We start from the raw sequence: 21,953 nt of genomic DNA on the forward strand, positions 1-21,953 counted from the left end.
ACACACTTCACAACTTAATCGATACGCATTATAATTATAATTAGGCTTGTACAGCTGTTCTGAACCACTAGAACACTGCATTCTCTTTAACTGAGCACCCTGCAAACAAACTCAGGCTTCTCTGGCAAGTGTCTAAAGATTCATAAAACAAGACACAGGTACTGGAGATACAGTATAAATGACAGAAGACAAGAACTCAAAGTCAGAAGAAATCTTTCTCAGAAAACTGGACGTTTGTGTCTCCAGTGAATGCGTCTTGATTTAAAGAGGTTTGGAGAACAAGACAGAAACCCTGAGGAAGAGACTCATGTTATGAATTCAAAGCCACATTCTGCTGTGAGCTGGATGGGTTTATTAAGACTTTATCTTTTTAGGACCCCGCAGAAACCCAGTGAACAGAAATCAACACATTCCACTGATGTTTCATTTCTTTCTGTCCATGTTTTTTGTTTAAAATGAAGCTAAAGACACTTGACGCTCCCGAAAACTCAAAGACTTTTTTTTATTTTATATTGTTTCCTTTTGTTCACGTATAATGCCAGTAAGATTTTAACATCTTAAACTCATCATTTAGAAATAAAAGGGCATTTAAACATTGCATTTAAGGGCGTGTCTCCTTTAAAATGACTAATATATATCTGCATATGAAATACGCATAATTTATGAGGAACTGTGAGATTTTGATTACAGTCAGTGTGCACTAATGTGGTTTATAGTATTATATTTCAATGCAATCGATCAGGTTGTGTCAGGATGTGTTTAAACTGTACTCATCTCACCTTGACGAGCAGGTCTTTGGCCGAGGCGGACATGAGGATGCGGTCACACCAGGATGGACATCGAGTGTTCATGTACTGCTTTCCCTGACTGGAGTCTTCACTGTACGGATAGCTGCACAAACACACACCGTATTCACTCACAACCTGTGACTGTGCTCCATAATCACTACATTACGAATGCATTTTCATTTCAAAACAGCAGCGGCTCCGAGGGAGCAGATGGGACACGATACAGACACAGTGGACATCAGATCGAGCTGATTTCAGATGTTAATGATGGACTTCCAGCGTGAGATCATAATCAGACTGCGCTGAGTGAAATGCATCGTCTGCTATTACAAATGCAAATGTTCTGTTATGATAAGAACTACAATCAGCAGCAGAAATCACTCGGTTCATCTCACAAAAACAGCTCAGGTTCATGATGCACGTCAAAATCAACAACATTGTTTTTTTTGCATTCTGAAAATGATGCCTATTTTCATTACGATCTTGTCATTGTGATGAGATTTAAACACATTTCCCTCTCAATTCTTTTTACCGTAATGCAATGCAAAAAAAAAAAAACAGTCATTATTTAATGAAAATCATCTTGTGCAGACAAATTTATTATTATTATTTTTATTATTATTCAATGTGCATAAAATAAATTAAATAACAAAAACTATTGTGATGTATACTTCTATTTTAAAATGTACTTTAAATAATATAATTTAAATATACATTATTTAAACAAAATATTATTTCCTTCACATTGAGAAACTACTTTCAATAGTGTTGCTTTAAATAATATAATTAAAATAATAAAATATAGCATAAAATAAATGATGTACACCAAATCTGCTTTGATGTACATTTTCAGTTGTGTTTGAAGATGTTCTTTAAATATTATTTTTTTAAATAATTAATTATTTTCTTCACATTATGGGATGTTTTTGCAAAAACTACAAGTGTTTTAAAATTTACTTTAAATAATATAATTTTAATAAAATGTAATAATAATTAAAAATAAGTATAGCACAAAGTAAATTCTAGACAACAAAAAATACTGTGATTTAAAGTGTTTCAAGACGTAATTTAATATTACTTTAAAATATATAATATATTATTTTCTTCAGGTTAGGAGATGGTTTTGAAAAACTACTATTATATATAATCTCAAAAGTGCTTTAAAATGTACTTTAAATAATATCATTTAAATATACATTATTAAAACAAATCATTTTCTTCAAAAATTTAAAATTACTTTACAAAAACAAATACTTAAAAATTCAAATTAAATAATATAATTCAAATATATTAAATAATAAAATTAAAACATAATTATCTTTAAATAATCCATTATTATCTTTACATTGAGATACTGTTATGTATATACTTTCAATAATTTTAAAATGTAATTTAAATAAATAAATAACAACAAACACACACACACACACACACACACACACACACACACACACACACACACACATATATATATACTTTACAGTAAATATAATATCATAATAACTTTTAAATGATAAATTATATAAATTATGCACAACAAAAACTACTTTGACTGTGTGTTTTAAAATGTAAATAATATAAAATAAAATTGTAAATAATATATGCATTTATAAAAATATTTTCTTCACATTAAATGTGAAATTAAATGTGAATAATGAGATGTTTTTGCATTACAGTAAGGTATTTATAGCTGAGTATAAAATGTTTAATTGTAAATGTCATTTTTTCAATGCAAATTGTTTTTTCAGTTTGTATCTCTTTGAATTCTGAGATGAAATGCATTAGATTATATTTTTGAAGAAGTGCATATGTTACTGTCCTTCTACCTCCGTCACCCTGTATCAGCCGAACACACACACACACACACACACACACACACACACACACACACACACACACACACACACACACACACACACACACACACACACACACACACACACACACACACACACACACACAGTGCTAAGTGCGCAGCTGCTAGGACACACACAGACACTCGCTCTGGTCAATTGGCCGTGAAAGCGGCTCATCACGCGGTCACCGAGACGGACGATCGGCTCATTTAGTGGAATCAACTAATCAAACACAGCGGCGCTCGACAACAGCATCAGCAGCTTCTGCACCAAACTGACCGTCGCCACGACGACCGGGTCAAGGGTCCAACAGGGCTGGTTAACGGGGTTAAAGAGGGGAGGGGGACTAGTTAGCCCACATACGGCTAACACACAGACCCCCGACCGAGTGGCCAAACAAGAGCCGGCGAGGGGCCTTTGCAGAACGCCTGAGTGCAATTAGCATTGATGGCTCTTTAAGCAAGTGGAAATGAAGGGCAGTTTTGGTATGCTAACGAGAGATGATTCTGAGGATGAAAGACAGGAGGAAGAATGATAGTGGAGGATAGAGATGCAGAGTGTGGGAATTAAGGGGCGGGAGAAGCTCTTTCTTCAGGGTGGCCCTCACAAACCCTACAGGAAGCTTTAGATGCGCTCCTTCAGCTGCATTAAACACAGCTGATCTGCTGCAGGGCTGAGCGGATCTTTGAAACCGATCTGTGATGCCTGACGGCCGCGTGACAGCAGGAGGAAGGTGTGTGTGTCGAGAGAGCAAACCAGCCTACACACACAAGACTCACATTCACTCTGCACTGGAGAGACAGAGCCCTGTTTCACTGAAGTATGTGATGTGATATTATAATCTCTTCTGCTCACCGAGGCTGCATTTATTTGATCAAAAATACAGTAAAAATTGTAAAATATTATTACAATGTAAAACAGCTGTTTTCTGTGTGAATATCTGTTAAACTGTAATGTATTTCTGTGATGTGCAGCTGTATTTTCAGCATCATTACTCCAGTCTTCAGTGTCACATGATCTTCAGAAATCATTCTAATATGATGATTTGCTGCTCGAGAAAATAAAAGAGATAATAACAAAATAAAACCCAAACAAAACATATTCCCCTAACAAACCAATTGCAACTTTTTCCCCTCACAAATCAGATTTTTTTATTCTTCCAATTCTGTTTATATCTCATTATTCTGTCTTTTTTTTTCTTGCAGCTTTGCAAGATATTAAGTCGGAATTGTGAGATATAAACTTCCAATTGTGAGAAAAAAAAAAAAAAACATTCACAAACTCAACACACTCACTCACTCACTCACACACACTCAAAACACACACACACCACACACACTCTCTCTCTCTCTCTCTCTCTCTCTCTCTCTCTCACACACACACACACACACACACACACTCTCTCTATCTCTCTCTCTCTCACACACACGCTCACACACTCACACACTTACTCACTCACACACACACACACACACACACACACACACACTCTCCCTCTATCTCACACATACATACACCAACACACTCAAAACACTGACACTCACACACACACACACACACACACACTCTCTCCTACTCCCTCTCTATCACACACACATACACAACACACTCAAAACACTGACACTCACACACACACACACACACACACACACCACACACAGACACACCCACACACACACACCATCCACTCTCTCTCTCTCTCTCTCACACACACACCACACTCACTCACACTCTCTCTCTCACTCACACACACACACTCACTCTCTCTCTCTCTCTCACACACACACAAAACACTGGCATACACTCTCTCTCTCTCTCTCTCTCTCACACAGTCAAAACACTGATACACACACTCACACTCAGTCACACACACACACACACACACACACACACACACACACACACACACACACACACAAACACACTCACTCACATACACTCTCTCTCTCTCTCTCACACACACACAAAATGGTTTAAAAAAAAAAGAAAAGAAAAAAAGTGACCTGACATACAGTCAAGTGTGGTGACCCATACTCAGAATTCGTGCTCTGCAATTAACCCATCCAAAGTGCACACACACACCGTGAACACACACACGGAGCAGTGTGTATCATTTATGCTGCGGCGCCCGGGGAGCAGTTGGGGGTTCAGTGCCTTGCTCAGTCGTGGTATTTCCGGCCCGAGACTCAAACCCACAACCTTAGGGTTAGGAGTCAAACTCTCTCACTATTAGGCCATGACTTCTGTCTTATACTGTACAAACTATATTTTATATCTCCCTACACCTAAACCTAGCCCTCACAGAAAACTACTGGCAATTTTTAATTTCATGAAACATCTTTTTGCATGTTTTTTTAAGCCTTTTGTTTTATGGGGATACAGGAAGTCATTATACACATTTGTGTCCTCAAAAACCATATATACCAGTACACACACACACACACACACACACACACACACACACAGCTAACAGCTTCAACAGCAAACAGTGTCGCGGCGCCGCAGGGCGGTGATTAATGCTGTCGATTAGCGTGTACAAACGTATCTGGCAGAGTAAACGCTGCCGCTGGGTGTGTGAAGCGGAGACCGGCAGACACTATCACTCCTGCCAAGACTAATTACACTAATTAATGAGGCCACGCTGATAAACTCAACAATTGCCCACCTGTGTGTCTTACAGTGAGATTCTCACACTAGCGTAAGTGTTCAACTAACACCAGCTCTAAACAATAACATTAAAAACCAGTTCAGAGATATTCTGCCATCATTTATTCACAATCACACCGGTTCACACATCTATGACTAAAAAACAGAACTAAAAAATAAAATTTTTTTTGCTTGAAATTCACTATAGCCACAGCTAGACAAACCTTCTTCTCAAACCTTATGAACATTAATTAAACACTCTCCGACAGCAAAGGCAATGAGTTTGCTTCCTTCTTTTCTGAGAAGATCAATAATATCAGGAAGGAGATCAGCACATCCTCAAGCAATGCAGAAGTCAGATTCGACTGCAATATCAATAAGAAGATACTATGTCTGCTTTTGAAGAAACTGACAACAAAATTTTGGAAGAAATAGTGCAGCACCTAAAATCTTCAACCTGCTATCTTGACACACTTCCCACATCTTTTTTCAAAAGTGTGTTTAACTGTTTAGAAGCAGACCTCACTTCTTTCTGGGACTTTTCCAAACTCCCTGAAAACTGCAGCTGTTAAGCCAGTTCTGAAAAAGAGCAATCTTGATAACCACCATATATCAAAAAAAAATAAAAAAACAAAATAACAAACACAAAAAATAAATAAACATAAATGTTTTCAATCACTTCACCAAATCAAACACACAACACACAAGAGATAATTCAGATAATGAATGATATTCGCTTAAATCCTGATTTCTGGCTATTAATCAGTGTGGTATTTGCTAGATCTCAGTGCTGCGTTTGACACTGTCGATCATAACATACTACTAGAGAGACTGGAAAACTGGTCAGGCTTTCTGGGATGGTACTCAACTGGGTTCAGGTCATACTTAGAAGGGAGAGGTTTATTATGTGAGTCTAGGAGAGCATAAGTCTAAGTGGACGTCCATGACATGCGGAGTCCCACAAGGCTCCATTCTTTGCACCGCTCTTGTTTAGCCTGAACTGCCTATGAACTTCAGTAGTCATGTCAAAGCAGTAACTAAATCAACATACTATCATCTAACAAAACATTGCAAGAATTAGATTGTTTTGTTTCCAGTCAAGACTTGGAGGAAACTTGTTCACGCCTTTATCACCAGCAGGGTGGACTATTGTAATGGTCTCCTCACCGCGCCTTCCCAAGAAGAGACCATTAGACAGTCTGCAGAACCAGAAAATCTGAGCAGATCACACCAGGTCCTCAGTCCTTACACTGGCTTCCAGTTACCATTTAGGATTGATTTTTAAAGTAGTTTTTTACTCGGTTATAAATCACTCAAATGACCTAGGACCAAAACTATATAGCGATATGTTCACTGAATATAAACTAACAGAGCACTCAGATCATTAGGATCGAGACAGTTAGAAATACCAAGGGTTCACACAAAACAAGGGAGGTTCCGCCTTTGAGTTACTATGGCGCTCGCAGCTGGAATCAACTTCCAGAAGAGATCAGATGTGCTGAAACATTAGTCACTTTTAAATCTAGACTCACAACTCATCTGTTTAGCTGTGCATTTACTGAATGATTACTGTGCAATGTCCGAACTGATAGCACTGTATTTTATGCATAATCATTTTCTGTTTTTAAATTCGTTGTTTTATTGTTGTGATTTTTTTAAAATTATATTTTCTTTTATTTTATGTAAAGCACTTTGAATTACCATTGTGTATGAAATGTGTTATATAAATAAACTTGCCTTGTCTATGAGTTTCTCTCATCTGTGAAACACCAGATGAACATCCAGCCGTGTTGTTTTACTTTTAGTATTTACCTGTACATTATTTTTATTTTTAGTATTTTAGTATACTATTTTAGCACTTAGCTTTTATTTTTATTTAAAATTGTAATTTTAATTGTAGTTTTTTGTAGTAATTTTGTTGTGATTTATATGAATTTTTACAAAAGTATTTCTGTTTAGCTTAATTTATTTATTTTCAGTTCTTGTAATTTTACTATACTTCAACTTATTTCAGTTAGTTGCCAAGACAACATTTCAAATTTTCACTTAAGATTTTAAAGTTTTTTTTAATATTCTGTTTCTGTCAACAGAATATTACAATGTATTAGAATATTATGCATTCATTTTTATTATAGTTTTTATCATTTTAGTACTTCAATTTAATTCAGTTGCCAAGGCATAATTTCTAGACTTTTAGTTTTAAGCGTTTCTAATATTCTGTTTCTATTTAAAAAATTTTTTTTTTTCGATAAATCTAATATTTATATTTCATTTTAATTCATTTTTATTTCAATGAACAAAAATAATTTTTCATAATATTGATTAACAATAACCACACTGCACCCTGCTAAAGATCATATTTTGTGTCACAGCTCTGAATGACATGATGGCAAGTAAATATTGACATCATTTTTGGGTGAACTGTCTCTTTAAGCGGCGGTCTCAGTCATGTGACCCGTCCTAGCGCCGCTGTGGCCGCGTCCCACATCACGGCTGCTTATCTTGTTCTACATGATGACAAATAAGTGACAAGCCAAACGCTGATTCACGGAGACGCCTGTGCTTAACAATGAACTCTGAACACAGAGAGACTGATAAGAGACACGCTATTGATGAGAGGCCAGAGGTCACATGACACACTACAGCACGGAATCATGGGACTGCACAGCACCGGAGCTGTCAATCAAATGTAGAGTTACAGAATGAGCTGTGTGTGTGTGTGTGTGTGAGAGAGAAACAGTGTGTGTGTGTGTGTGTGTGTGTGTGTGTGTTTGTGAGAGAGATAGAGTGAGTGTGTGTGTGTGAGAGAGAGAGACAGTGTGTGTGTGTGGTGGTGTGTGAGAGAGAGTGTGTGTGTGAGAAAGGAGAGCGCGTGTGTGAACTTTGACAGAGTGTGGTGTTTTGTGTATGTGTGTGTGTGAGCAAGTGTGAGTGTGAGTGTGTGTGTGTGTGTGTGCATGTTTTTGAGTGTGTGTGTGTGTGGTGCAGTGTGTTTTAGAGTGTATCTGTTTGTGTGTGTGAGAGTTGTGTGTGTGTGTGTGTGTGTGTGTGTGGTGTTGTGCAACAGGAAAAAAAAAGCCAATTTCCTCGAATGATGATTTATAATCAGATCTATTTCTGATTCTCTTTACTGTAGATTATAGGGCGCAGTTAATGATGCAATCTGGACTCAACACGTCCTGTTTTTCAGCTCGAGTACACTCACAGAAACACACCCGTTACTGTCTGAAACAGCTAGTTAGTGACCGAGTATCGCTCTGGTTCTCTCACAGTGATCAGTTCGCCTTTAATTCCTCATGATAGTTAAAAATGATTTCAATTATTTCAAAAAAATTACATCAATAAAATAACCAAAACTCAAAAAAAAAAATAACAAAAACACAAAAATTATTTCAGCTAGTTTCCATTAGTAAAATAACTACAACTCAAATAAAAAAAGAGTAAAAACACAAAATAACTTCAACAAATATCTAAATATCAAGGAAAGCTGTAAGAGTGTCTCAGTGATGATGACGCACACACTCAGAAACACAGATGTGTTTAACCAGAGACGTCTCTTCAGCATTAAACGGCTTCACAACAATATCACTCGACTGTCATGAGTGCTGCTCTCTGACAAACTATCATGCAGACGCCTCAGACACCGGCCTGCTTCAGTTCACAGACGCTAGATGGTGAGGTGTGTCTCAGTTATTCACAGTCTTTTGAGAACACAGACACAGAGACCTTTAAAATACAACTGATAAATCAGCCGATGAGACACAGAGACGTTTAAAATATTAACACACACACCAAAATTACATGTAAATGACATTTCAGACGCAATACGGCAGCTTTTTGGTGTATAAATGACATTTCAGATGCAATACGGCAGCTTTTTGGTGTATTTTTGCTCCACTAAAGAAAACTGTTCCAAAAGAAGATAAAGCAGATCAAGTTAGTGTTTTAATATAAAAATGACATTTATTTTTAAATAGATATTTCTGGATACATTGGCGTTTCAAGGTCACTATGTTTAAATTTTAATATAATTTTTTAAAATATACTTCTGGATTCACTGGCATTTTATTGTCGGGTAGTAATATTTGGAATAAATTTAAATTTTAATATAAAAATTATAATTCTTTTTTTTTTAGATATGTGTTGCATTGGTATTTAAATGCCATGTAACAATATAGATTTATATTATATAGATGAAATAGATTTAAATACATCTTAGATATTTATGGATGCACTGGCATTTGAATAATATATAACAATATTTGGAATAGGTTTAAATTGTATTTTAATTTTTTTTTTAAAATATATTTCTGGATTCACTGGCATTTCATTGTCAGGTAAAATATCTGGAATAGATTTAAATTTTAATATAAAATTATTATTATTATTATTATTATTATTAGATATGCATTGAATTGGTATTTAAATGTCATATAAAAATATAGATTTATATTACATAGATGGAATAGATTTAAATATATGTTAATTTTATAATATTTTTTCTTAGATATTTAAGGATGCACTGGCTTTTCATTTTAAAAAAAAATAAACCTACTTTAAAAAAAAATCTGACACAATACAGCAGCAAATCAGCTTTTAGAATTTTATGAAAATGTGGGAAACCTGCTTAAATGACATTTCTGACACAATACAGCAGCTATTTTGTGTATTTTTGAAGGAAATTAGGGGAAGAAATTAGCAGAGCGGAACTAACGGCGGTATAATAATGTCATCCTCACACACGCGATACACAACATGTGACGGAAATTAATGGAAACGAGCTGTTTGCACTGAAACACACTGAAGCGTGTCTAGTTCAGTCTGTATGGAGTGAACAACACTAACAAAAGCATTCAAAAGTGCAAGACGGTGTGTGTCTGGAGCGATGTGTTCCTCTGTAATCGTCACAGAGCCGCTGTGTTGAAGCTGAAGCGCTCGCCGTGTCTCCACATCCTCACCAAACGGTGAAGAATAACTGTACATGACCTCTGACCCTTCACACGCTCACCTAACTACACACTACAAACACACACAAAAACACAAAAACACAAAAAAAAAAAACACACACACACACTGCAGCCGCTCTGCTCCAGTAACCCGGTTAGTGAAGTAACTCTCGCTGACCAGCTCTTCCATTTCTGCACAGACTTCACAATAAAACCACAGAGCAGTGGAGCTAATGCACTGAAGACTGATTTATAATAACACACATTCATGAATTCTGAGATCGCTTAAAAAAACACAAAACAAAATCAAAAAAATACAACACAAATAATCGAATGTAATGGTAGTGAAGAGACTTTCAACTTTCAGTGTAACAAAAAATCATATCAACCACACCATAAAAACTTAAAAAACATAACTTAAAACTCATAACCAAATACCCTAGAACAAACTAAAACAAATCAAAATTAACAAAAGTGACGGTAAAGACATTTATAATGTTGCAACAGATTTCTATTTCAAATAAATGCTGTTCTTTTAAACTTTCTGTTCATCTGTGAATCCTGAAAAATAAAAATGTATCACAGCTTCCACAAAAATATTGTGCAGCACAACTGTTTTCAACATTGATCATTTTTTAGCAGGTTTCTTGAGCAGCAAATCCTCATATTAAAATATTTCTGAAGATCATGTGACACTGAAGATCTGTTTTTGCTGTGTTTTTGATCAAATAAATGCAGACTTGCTGATTATAATTCATAATTCTTAATTCTTCACAATTCTTCTGATCAAACAAATTCATACATCAAAAAAATAAAACAAATTTTAACTGCATTTTTGATCAAATAAATGCAGCCTTGGTGATCCTTTTTTTTTTTTTTTAAAGAAGAAAAAAATAAAAATCTTACCATCCCTAAACTTGTATTTTCATAATAAAAAATAATGGTATTTTATGTTAAATTGTGGCCTTTTTCAGCCATTCATAAATGACTGGATACAAATTATTATATAAAATCATTGCATATAAAAATCTTTTTATATAATTTTTCATTACATATTATATAATATAATATTTCAATATTTCAGACACAAACAGCAGCTATTTCATGTATTTTTGCTCCAATTCCAGAAGAGACCAAAGCATTACAACGAGGGTTTTTAATTAAAAAAGTTATTATTTATTTTTTTATATTTCCGGTTGCATTGGCATTTGAATGTCCGGTAAAACATATTTCATTAAACAGCTATAATTGTTAAGATATGCTTCTATTTTTCTTCTTGAATCAAGGCTTGTGAGGCTGCTTGTGCTGGAGTCAGTGACTGCAGGAGCCCTGATCTCGTGTTTGTTCATGTGCAGGTGTTTGTCAGTGATGTGCTGATGATCTGCGTGTGTTTCGGTCGTCGGCGCGGCTCCAGCTCGAGTGTTGACGGGAGCTGCTCAAATTCCACACGTGTGTGTGTGAGCGCTGGACCTGTGAATGCACCACACAACACTCACAACACTCGACCCGGACACCACAGATGAGCCCTGCTCATACACAAATACTCTTCTCTACAGATACGGGACTCATTCATGATGCACTGAAATCCTGCTTCTCTTACAGATATGGGACTCATCAGATGATGCACTGAAATCCCAGAAACACATTCAGCTGAAAATTTATTTTAGGTTCCAGGTCGAAGTAGTTTTGTAGAACCGAAATCAATGACTGAAACACTGACGTTTCTCTGAGTAAAAAACAATTAAATTCTTAAAATTATTTATTATTAAATAATTATTTATTTATTAATTGTTATTTACTTATTAGGTATATATAAAATTATTATTATCATTATTATTACACTAAACTAGTGAACTACAAACATATTTATATAATTAAAGTTTATATAAAAACTGTCTTGTGTCAAATTTAAGTGTTTATTTCGTTTTTATTTGAGTGTTGATTATTAAATTACATTGTTATAATTTAATTAATATTAATTATTTATTATTAAATGATTTTAATATTTATTAATAATTATGCATTTATTAGGTACATAACTAAATTATTATTTATCATTATTTATTTAGTTGATTAATGATTATTATTTGATTGGTGATGTGACTGTTAAATAAAATATTTTTGATTTTCAGCTAAATATAAACTTTAATTTCAGTTTTGACGTTTCAGTAAAAAATATAAAATAAAAGAATAATATTTCGGTGCATCACTAGTATTTCTTAAAGTGCAGCTCAAGGAGTGTTGGGTTTGATTTCCAGGGATTGGAGTCACTTAAAAAAAAAAAAAAAAAAAAAGCATCTGCCAAATGCATAAATGTAAATGCATGGTGCACCACAGTAATCTTTAATAAAGGCATGCAATGCATGCTCATAAACACATAAATAAAAAGATCAGTCCAAGCACTGAACTGCGTGTGCAGTAAGAGATCAGCTGATGTGAGAACGAAGCGTGACCTCGGCGCACAGATGGTGATGGGTGTTTCTGAACCACAAAGAACAATCGCTGCAGTTCTTGACTCGAGAGGCGTATCTGAGCTTGTGTGTGTGTTCTGTCCATCTCAGTCTCTATTCATTCACATCGCACTATAATGATTCCTCAAACAGATACGGCACGCATCCAATCATGTTTGCTGAAGACGGCAGTTGATCAAGTAATTATTGTTTGATTCCAGCGTTTCATTATCTGCTCTGATTGAGTCAGAAGGTCGAGCATCATTAGCTCCAGCGTGTTAAACATTAGAGCATAACATCTGAAAGGGCTAGCTGTAAATTCATCTGTCTGAGGACGATCCACTATGGCTTTAGCAGGAGAGAAGGGTCAGACGGTCTCTGGAGGATCAGAGCGACGCTGAAACACTCACAGATAACGGGATTACAGTCTTTAACACACTTCAGGAACATCAGGAGAGTTTCTGGCAGCAATGTGAATCTGAGTATGAATTAAACGCACTGCTCAACCTGATTTAATTATTATTATTAAGAATACATAAAATATTAAAAGAGCTTTATAAATGTATACCTGTTAAAAAATAAAATAATGAATATTATTATTATTATAAACTTCATAAATTAATATATTTATCAACTTTATAAATATAAATACTTAAGAAACAAATACGAGTTTTACTTTATTATTATTATAAATGTAATAAATAAAAAATACATTAACAATAACAATTTAAATAATAAAAAAAAACTTATATTATTATAAATGTAATAAATAAAAAATACATTATCATTACTATTTTAATTATTATAATAAACTTTATGGAATAATGTATAATAATATAAAAATTCTTAAATTAATAATGATTATCAACTGAATATAATTAACTAACAAATACTTCTTTTCTTTAAAATATATTGTTATTTTTACTATTATTATAAACATTAAACAATATATTTACAATTAAATCAATTAAAATAATAAATTATTCTAAACAATTAATATGAATATTGTCATTACTATTTTTATTTAATAACATTAAATTTAATATTTTTTTTTTTTTCTTATTATTATAAACTTTTAAAATAATACATAATCAATAATATAGTGATTATTATAATACAATTTTTACAAAATTTACATTTATAAATGTCATCAATTAAAATAATAAACATTATTATTATTATAAACATATATAAACAATATATCTATCAGTTGTATAAATTATTATTGGTTATTAATTAATTATATATTTTAATAATATATTTCTAAAATTGATACATAAAAATTAATTACAATTGTAGTAAATATAATTATGCTATTATTAATACGTCTTACTATTATTAGTATATGATTCTCAAAAACATGTTTTAAATTTAACAACTCATTGTGCACCACACGCACACAAAAACTGTGAGAATCAGTGCTTCACTAAAAAATGAAAGTGCGATCTTGACAGTTTTGATTTGGTTTTTAAGAACTTGACAGCTCTGGTCGGGTCGGTTCTCAGCTCATTCAGAGCTCTATCAAAGCGAGGTGTGAGGAGTTGTGTTCATTCGTGTTCGTACCTCGGAGGAAACGAGATGTCCAGCTCATGCAGACGCTCCTTAAACACAGACAGCTCTCTGTCGAACTCTAAAGAGCTGCAGACAAACACACAGAAACAGAGGGAGAGAGAGTCCAATGCAGCTGTGATATACAAGCCTTCAGCTCATTAACATAAGACCGCCCACATTTACATATCAACACAGTATCAGCAACTTCCTGCCCTGAAGAACAATGACACACACACAGAGGTCAGCCAATCACAGCACAGCTCATCTCTGTTATGATGTGAAGCTGAAGCAGATGTGTGTGTGTGTGTGAGTGTATGTGTGTGTGTGTGTGTGTTCATCAATCATTTCCCAGCTGTCCTCTCCGTCTGAGACACTGAGACTCCAAAGTCATTAATCAAATGCCGCAGAATAATTAGCTTGTGTGTGTACACATTAATTATGAGAAGATGATCAACAGGTGAACATGACACCTTCATCACTGCGTGTGTGTGTGTGTGTGTGTGTGTGTGTGTGTGTGTGTGTGACAGACAGCTACCAGCACTAACTAATTAATAATCACACATAAACACAGATACAAACACTCAAGAGTTTATTAACATGTTTAAATTAATTAGGACTTAGATTCGCGTGTGTATAAATCTTCCTCCAGAAGAGAGCTGAATGTGTCAAAAACCTCCTCAAAACAAGACACAAGATGATTCAGTGTGTGTTTGTGAGAGAGTATTTAGATAAACATTGTGTGTGTGTGTGTGTGTGTGTGTGTGTGTGTGTGTGTTTTTTCTCTGTGTCTGTGTGTGTTTGTGAGAGAGTGTTCTCTGTGTCTGTGTGTGTGTGTGTGTGTGTGTGTGTGTGTGAGAGAGAGAGAGAGAGAGAGCGAGAGTGTTTCTGTGTGTGTGTGTGTTTTTGTGTGTTAGTGAGTTTTTTTGTGTGTGGTTGTGTGTGTGTGTGTTTGTGTGTTTTTTTGTGTGTTTTGTGTGTGTGTGTGTTGAGAGAGAGAGAGAGTGTTTCTGTGCTGTGTGTGTGTGAGTGAGTGTTGTGTGTGTGTGTGTGTGTGTGTGTGTGTGTGTGTGTGAGAGTGTTTCTGTGTGTGTGTGTGTGTTTTCTCTGTGTGTGTGTGTGTGAGTTTTTGTGTGGGTGTGTGTTTGTGTGTGTGTGTGTGTGTGTGTGTGGAGGGAGAGTGTTTCTTGTTGTTGTATGTGTGAGTGTGGGTGTGTGTTTGTGAGATGTGTGTGTGAGTTTGTGTCTGTGTGTGTGTATGTGTGTGAGAGTGTTTATGTGTTTGTGTGTGTGTGTGTGTGTTTCTCTGTGTGTGTGTGTGAGTTTGTGTGGGGTGTGTGTGTGTGTGTGTTTGTGTTTCTCTGTGTGTGTGGTGTTGTGTGTGTGTGGTGTGTTTTTTTTGTGTGTTAGTGAGTTTTTTTGTGTGTGTATATGAGTGAGTTTAGTGAGTTTGTGTGTGTGTGTGTGTGTGTGGTGTGTGTGTTTGTGGTGTTTTATGTGGGTGTGTGCTGTCTGTGTTTCTGTCTGTGTTTCTGTGTGTATGTGTGTGTGTGTGTTTTTTGTGATTTATTTGATTGAGGTGGGCAGTGAAGTGTTCAGCAGCATCTGTGGGTTCAGGAGGGCAAAGTGAAAAAACATTCATCACTTTACACACACACACTCTCGCACACACACACACCACACTACTGTATGTAGCAGGGAATATTTCAGATGCATTCAACACAAGGTTTGTTTTTAATGTTATCAATCGGACAGTTCACCGTGACTTTCTTTCTGAGGAGCTCAAAAGACGATATTTCATGAAAAAATTGTAAGACGATGAAACATGACAAAACATTCATTTTTTGCATGAACTATTCATTTAGTATAATCATAATAATCTAAATTCACATTCAATTTCAAATTTGTTTCAAATGAATGAAGACCCAACCACAAGACTTCAAAGACAGCATATTTGAATATTTGACTAGCTATTCAAGATTACAGTATAACTGAGATCGATCTGAACATTTATTAGACATTAAAAAATAACTTCAAGTGAACTTAAAACAATCTTCACATAAACCCATTTTAATAAACGGCATATTTAGCAACCTGTGCTTTATTCAATACAGAAACTGAACTAAAGTTATCAAACAAACTGAATTCTAATTAAACAGAGATTGAATCTATAAAGCTTCAGAAGTGATGATTTGCTCTCTTTTTTCTTTTGTTTCTTTGATGAACAGACGTCACAGAAGGTGGTTTTGAACGTGACACGCATTTTTTGTTTTGTTTTGTTGTCACATAACTTTGTCTTATCTTTTCTGACCCTCTTCAGGCTCTTTAAGTCTCTGTAAGGAGCTGAGGAGTTGAATCATGTGTTTTGATGAAGGAGACTCAAATCTGACTCAAAATAACAAACACTCATATACAAGCACAGTTTAGGGAGTTTTGTTAATCGCCTTTCTGGTTATTGTTTATGACTTGTTTGTTGATGACATAACAGTTGACAATTTGCAGGTTCGTAGGTTCATTTGTGCTTTAATGTGGAATGATACAGCGCCGCCGCATCTGTGCGTGAGACTGAAGAGCACGTGCTACGATCACTGGATAACAGAAAAATCATTTTTCCTGACAGCATCTCATCTGACCGCGGTTCACTGCTGTTGTAGCTTTTTTTGCTTGTTTTTGAGGGTGAAATTTGGGTTTTGCGTTTATGAAGGTCTCTCCCGTTTTTGATGTGCGCACAATTTTTTTTTTTGTATTTTTTTTGAGTGTTGAGCAGCAGTTGTGAGTGGGTTGGCTGACCCTTGGAAGCTCCGCCCCTTCCAAGCTTTTTTTTGAGATACATACTTTTTTTTGTAGTTCACTGTTTGGTTTTCTTATTTTTTTTTTTTTTTTTGTTTTTTTTTGTAATGTTTTGTGGTTTTTTGTTTTTTTTTTTGTTTTTTTGTTTTTTTTTTTTTTTTGTTATTGTAGTTGTTAATTTTGTTTTTTTTGTTTTGTTTTTGTTTTTTTTGTGTTTGTATGAGGTTTGTTGTTATTTTTTGTTTGTTTTTTGTTTGGTTTTTGTTTTGTTTTTTGGTTTGTTTTTTGTTTTTGGGTGTTTGTATGGTTGTTTTGTTGAGTTTTTTGTTTTGTTTTTTCTCTTGTGTTTTTTTGTTTTGTTTGTATTTTGTGGTTTTTTGTTTGTTGTTGTGTTTTTGTGTTTGCTTTGTTTGTTTGGTTCTTTTGTTTGTGGTTTTTTGTTTGTTTATTGGTTTTTGTTTGTTTGTTGGTGTGTGTTTGTTTGTGTTTTTGTGTTTTTTGATTTTTTGTGTTTTGTTGGGTTTGTGTGTTTTTGTTTTTTTTTTTGTTTTTGTTTTTTTGTTTTTTTTTGTTGTTTGTTTGTGTTTTTTTTTTTTTTTTTGTTTTTTTTTGTTTTTTTTTGGTTTTTTGTGTTTTTGTTTTTGTTGTGTTGTTTTTTTGTGTGTTTTTGTGTTTGGAGTTTTTGTTTTTGTGTTTTTTTTTGTTTTTTGGGGTTTGTTTTTTTTGTTTCCGGTGTTTTTGGGTTTTTGTGTGTGTGGGTGTTGTTTTTTTTTTTTTTTTTGTTTTTGTTTTTTTGTGTTTTTTGTTTGGTTTGTTGTTGTTTCGGAGTTTTATTGTTTTTTTGTTTTTTTTTGTTTTGTTTTTGTTTTTTTTTTTTTGTTTTTTTTTTCTTTTTTTTTTGTGTTGTTTTTTTGTTTTTTTTTTGTTGTTTTTTTTTTTTTTTTTTTTTGTTTGGTGTTTGTTTTTTGTTTTTTTTTTGTTGTTTTGTTTTTGTTGTTGTGTAGTCATTTTTGTTTTTTTGTTAATGTGTTTGTTTTTTTTTTTGTTTTGTTGTTTTTTTTTGTTGAGAGTTTTTTTGTTGTTTTTTTTTTTTTTTTGTTTTTTTTTTTGTTTGGTTTTGTTTTTTGTTTTTTTTTGTGGGTGTTTTTTTTTTTTTTTTTTTTGTTGTTTTTTTTTGTTTGTTTTTTTTTTTGTTTTTTGTTTTTTGTTTTTTTATTGGTTTATTTGTTTTTTGTCTTTTTTTTTGGAGGTGGGTTTGTGTGGGTGTGTGTCTTGTTTTTTCTTTGTTGTTTTTTTTTTTTTTGTTTTTTTTGTTTTTTGTGTTTTTTTGTTTGTTGTTTTTGTTTTTTTTTTTTTTTTTTGTTGTGTTTTTTTTTTTTTTTTTGTGTTTTGTTTGTTTGGTACTTATTTTTTTTCCGCTTTTGTGGGTTTTTTTTTTTTTTTTTTTGGAGTTTAGGGAGTTTTTGGGGTGGTGGGTTGGAGTTTGCGGTGTGGCTGTGTCTGTTTTTTGTGTGGCTTCACTGGGGGAGCTGTGCGGGGTTTGTGTGTTTCAATAATGTGTGTTTTTGTGTGGTGGTGGATTTAGTTGGAATACTTTGTTGTAGATTTTTTGTTGTGTCGTGAGAAGTTTTTTTGGAGTTTTGTGGTGAGATTTGGGTGAGGCTGTTGGGGGGGTAATGGGAATTTTTGTGTCGGGGTGTTTTAGTTGAGGTTGTTGTGGGTGTGTTGGGTTTGTTTGATGGGTGGGGTCTGTGTTTAGGGAGGGGGATTGTGCTGGGATGGAGTGGGTGGGGGTGGGGGGGTTGAGAGAGGCGGTGGCTGGGTGCTTGTGTGGTAGGGGACGTGCACGTTTGGGTAGGTTTGTGGTTTGTGTGTTGGGGGTGGTGTTTTTTGTGTGTGGTATATGGGTAGTCCGTGGGTTATATTGGTTTGATGAAGGGTGTGTGTGTGGTTTTGTGTTGGGTTATGGTGTTGCTTGGTGCTTTGTGGCGTGTTTTACGTGTGTGTGTCATCGGGGTGATGCTATAGTGTGTGTGTGCTGTGTAGAGTGAGTGTGTTTGTGGCTTGTCAAGGTCTAAGAGAGTTGGAGGCCTTACACTCGTGCCCCTAATGATGGAGGGGTACATGTTTTCGTGTTGTGTGTTTTTTTTGGTGTGGTTTTCAGTGAGGGTATCTGGGTTTATGTGTTCCAGTGAGTTTTTTAGTGTGTGTGCGATGTGTCCAGCCTTTTTTTTCTAGTGTAAAAGTGTTTGATTTTCTGTAGAGCTTTTTTTTCTCTTCCTTCGTGTGTGTCGTTCCTGGGTTTGGTAAAACTTTGAAGGTGTGTGTAAATGAGTGTTTGGTGTGTGTGTGGGTGTGTAGTGGGTTATCCTTTTTTTTATGTTTTTTTTTTTTTAGTTTGGTTGTGTAGTTTTTTTGATTTTGGGTATCACATTAATGGTACGTCGTGTGATGAGTGCCTCCTCGCGTGTAGTTTTTTTTTTGTCCTGCCTTTGTAAGTTAGAATCTGGGTTTTTCACCCGTGTGCTCTCCTCCCCCAGTTAGAGAGTTTTGCTTTTTTTTTGTGTATTCGCTTTTAGTGTGTGGGCGACTTTCTTTTTGGGAGGTTTACTACACCAGGTTTTGGGTTTGTTGTTTAGTTTATGTGGGTGGTGATGGCCTTCTTCGCTTTTGTGTATGTTTGTGTCTTTTCTTGTCGGGGGGGGGGGGGGGTGGTTTTTTTTTTATATTTGTGTAATGCTTGGTGTTAGTCCACCTATCCTTTGTGTGTGTTTGTGTGATTTTTTTTTTTTGTTTATGTGTGTGTAGACAACGTCTCGTTCACTGTTGTGTGTCACCAGACCGTCGTGCTGTTTTTTAGTCTTCAATGTGTGTGAAAAGCAAAATTTAATTAAGACAAGCAGGGGGGAGAGTGGGGGGAAAGAGAGGAAATAGGGGGAAGGGGAGAAAAAAGTATGATACGTTCATGGATATTATGGTCTGGTGGAAATCGAGCCTCCACGGTGAGCCTGCAGAGTGAGCTGACCAAACGCAAGCCAGCACAGGGTGTCACTCAATTATACACGGCTTATGTGTGGGAGTGTGTCGGGTGTGGTGCTTGTTTGGGTTGTTTTTGGGTGTGTTTGTTGGGCGGGGGGGTGGAGTTGGGTTTGCGTGAGTTTGTGTGTGTGTGTGTGTGGTGTGTGTGAGTGAGGTTTGTGTGGGGTGTGTTTATGGGTAGTGTGTTGTCAGTGTTTGTCCTGTGTCGAGTGTGTTATTTGTGTGTGTGTGTGAGTGAGTTTGTGTGTGTGTGGTGTTTGTGGATTGTTGTGGTGTGTGTGTGTGTGTGGTTGGTGGTGTGTGTGGTGTGTTGAGTAGTTCATTAGCAGCTACAGACTCCGCGGGCTGATATTTCGAAACACTACATTCATTGCGGGTCTAATGTGAATTGGAGTATTTGTCTGATCTTCTAGTAGGTTCTGCGATGTAAAACCCTCCTCGTCCCTCCTCACGATTGTTGTCCAGCACCGATGTTTCTTGAGCGCGTTACGATTTGGTTGTCCAAGATGTCGAAAATAATAAAAACAAACACACATCCTCCAAACCACGACTCAGCACAAGGTGTCTGATGCCCGGATTGTTCTTAATGGTTACTAGAGCCTCGTCTGTGGAGGTGTCCGTTTGATGGGATTTCTGCGTCTCATGTCCGTAATCGTGCAATTGATTTATGTTTTCACCTCTCCACAATTAAAGTCTCCGGACAACTGCTAGAAGCCATTAAGGCCCTCGTAACGCCGGGTGAGAGGTCGTATTAAGGTGTCGAGTTTACCACACACACTTGAACTTTCATTGCAGTCAGCCATATTTTTCACACCTATTTCTGACAAATGCATATTTTGCTGGATGGTCAGACTATGTGGCGCTGCATTCTGTACGAGGATTGACAGGATTGTTCATCAATGCTAAACACTACAGCCACTGCAAAATTATTACAGATGCTCTCATGTTCTGACTGGTCACTCCCTAGGATCATTACTGCGTGGAACTGCTTTTTCATATCTGCATTTTGGCATGCTTTGTACCTGAAGAATACAGAACAACATGATCTATAGATTTAGTTGTTATAGCTTTTCTTTAACTAATTTGGTATGCCAAGGGTTTCGGCTAAAAAGTTGCAACTGGGATGGTTACATTTTTGGTGAAAATGTTGAGAGGCTTGAACTTAAATATATATCTGTTCTAAGACCTGTGTTACCTGATATATAAAACCCTACGGTGTAAGAGCTAAAGATGTTCATGTTATGGTATACTATGTGTTGCAAGGTAATAATCTGATCTAGCTTTCCAACCGCAAAGGTCAACGAGACTAAAAACATTGAAACTCTAATGTTAATAGGATTTGACTGAATATAAATGGTCTTCACTCTTTGAAAGTACAAGTGTATTATTCAGGTAAAACGTATTGATTGTGGCTGATTCATTGAAACTCTTGAATCAGGTTGCTAGAATAGATTCAGCTCATATGCACAACCCGACAGACATTTAGTGCAGAAAACTTTCTACTCAGATGCAAAAACACACGGATTAAAGAGAACATTTTGAAATAGAAGCACGGAAAAATGCATTTTCTGTAAAACATACGCGACCATAATCTTTTGTTTTTATTTAACAACTTTTTAACAATCTTTAAAAATCTCTTTATATTTTTACTTTACCAAATGAGTTTTGTATGGTGTCGGTGTGCTAGGGATGCTCCGGATGGTTACTATGTGGTGGCCAAGTGGCAGTTGCTAGAGGACTCCGGTATGGTTACTCTGTGGTTGCCAAGTGCAGGTTTGCTAGATGTTCTGGGTGGTTATATTGGCTTGCAAGGGTCGGTTGCTATGGGATGCTCCGGAGGGTTACATGTGGGTTGCCAAGGTGTCCGTTGCTAGGATGTCTCAGATGGTT

General features: G+C 35.5%; 1 protein-coding gene across 1 annotated transcript in view; it reads right to left on the reverse strand.

Annotated features, from left to right (window-relative positions):
• The window catches only part of LOC109094342 (inositol polyphosphate-5-phosphatase A-like), a 124,306-nt gene that overhangs the window by 10,545 nt on the left and 91,808 nt on the right, over positions 1-21,953 (reverse strand). The window contains exons 13-14 of the mRNA XM_042769622.1: positions 14,250-14,324; positions 780-891 (exon numbers count right to left, since the gene is read on the reverse strand). Coding sequence (XP_042625556.1) covers positions 780-891; positions 14,250-14,324 — 187 coding nt within the window. The remainder of the gene's footprint in view (positions 1-779; positions 892-14,249; positions 14,325-21,953) is intronic.

Source organism: Cyprinus carpio, chromosome A13 (assembly GCF_018340385.1).
Source record: "Cyprinus carpio isolate SPL01 chromosome A13, ASM1834038v1, whole genome shotgun sequence".
Lineage (NCBI taxonomy): Eukaryota > Metazoa > Chordata > Actinopteri > Cypriniformes > Cyprinidae > Cyprinus > Cyprinus carpio.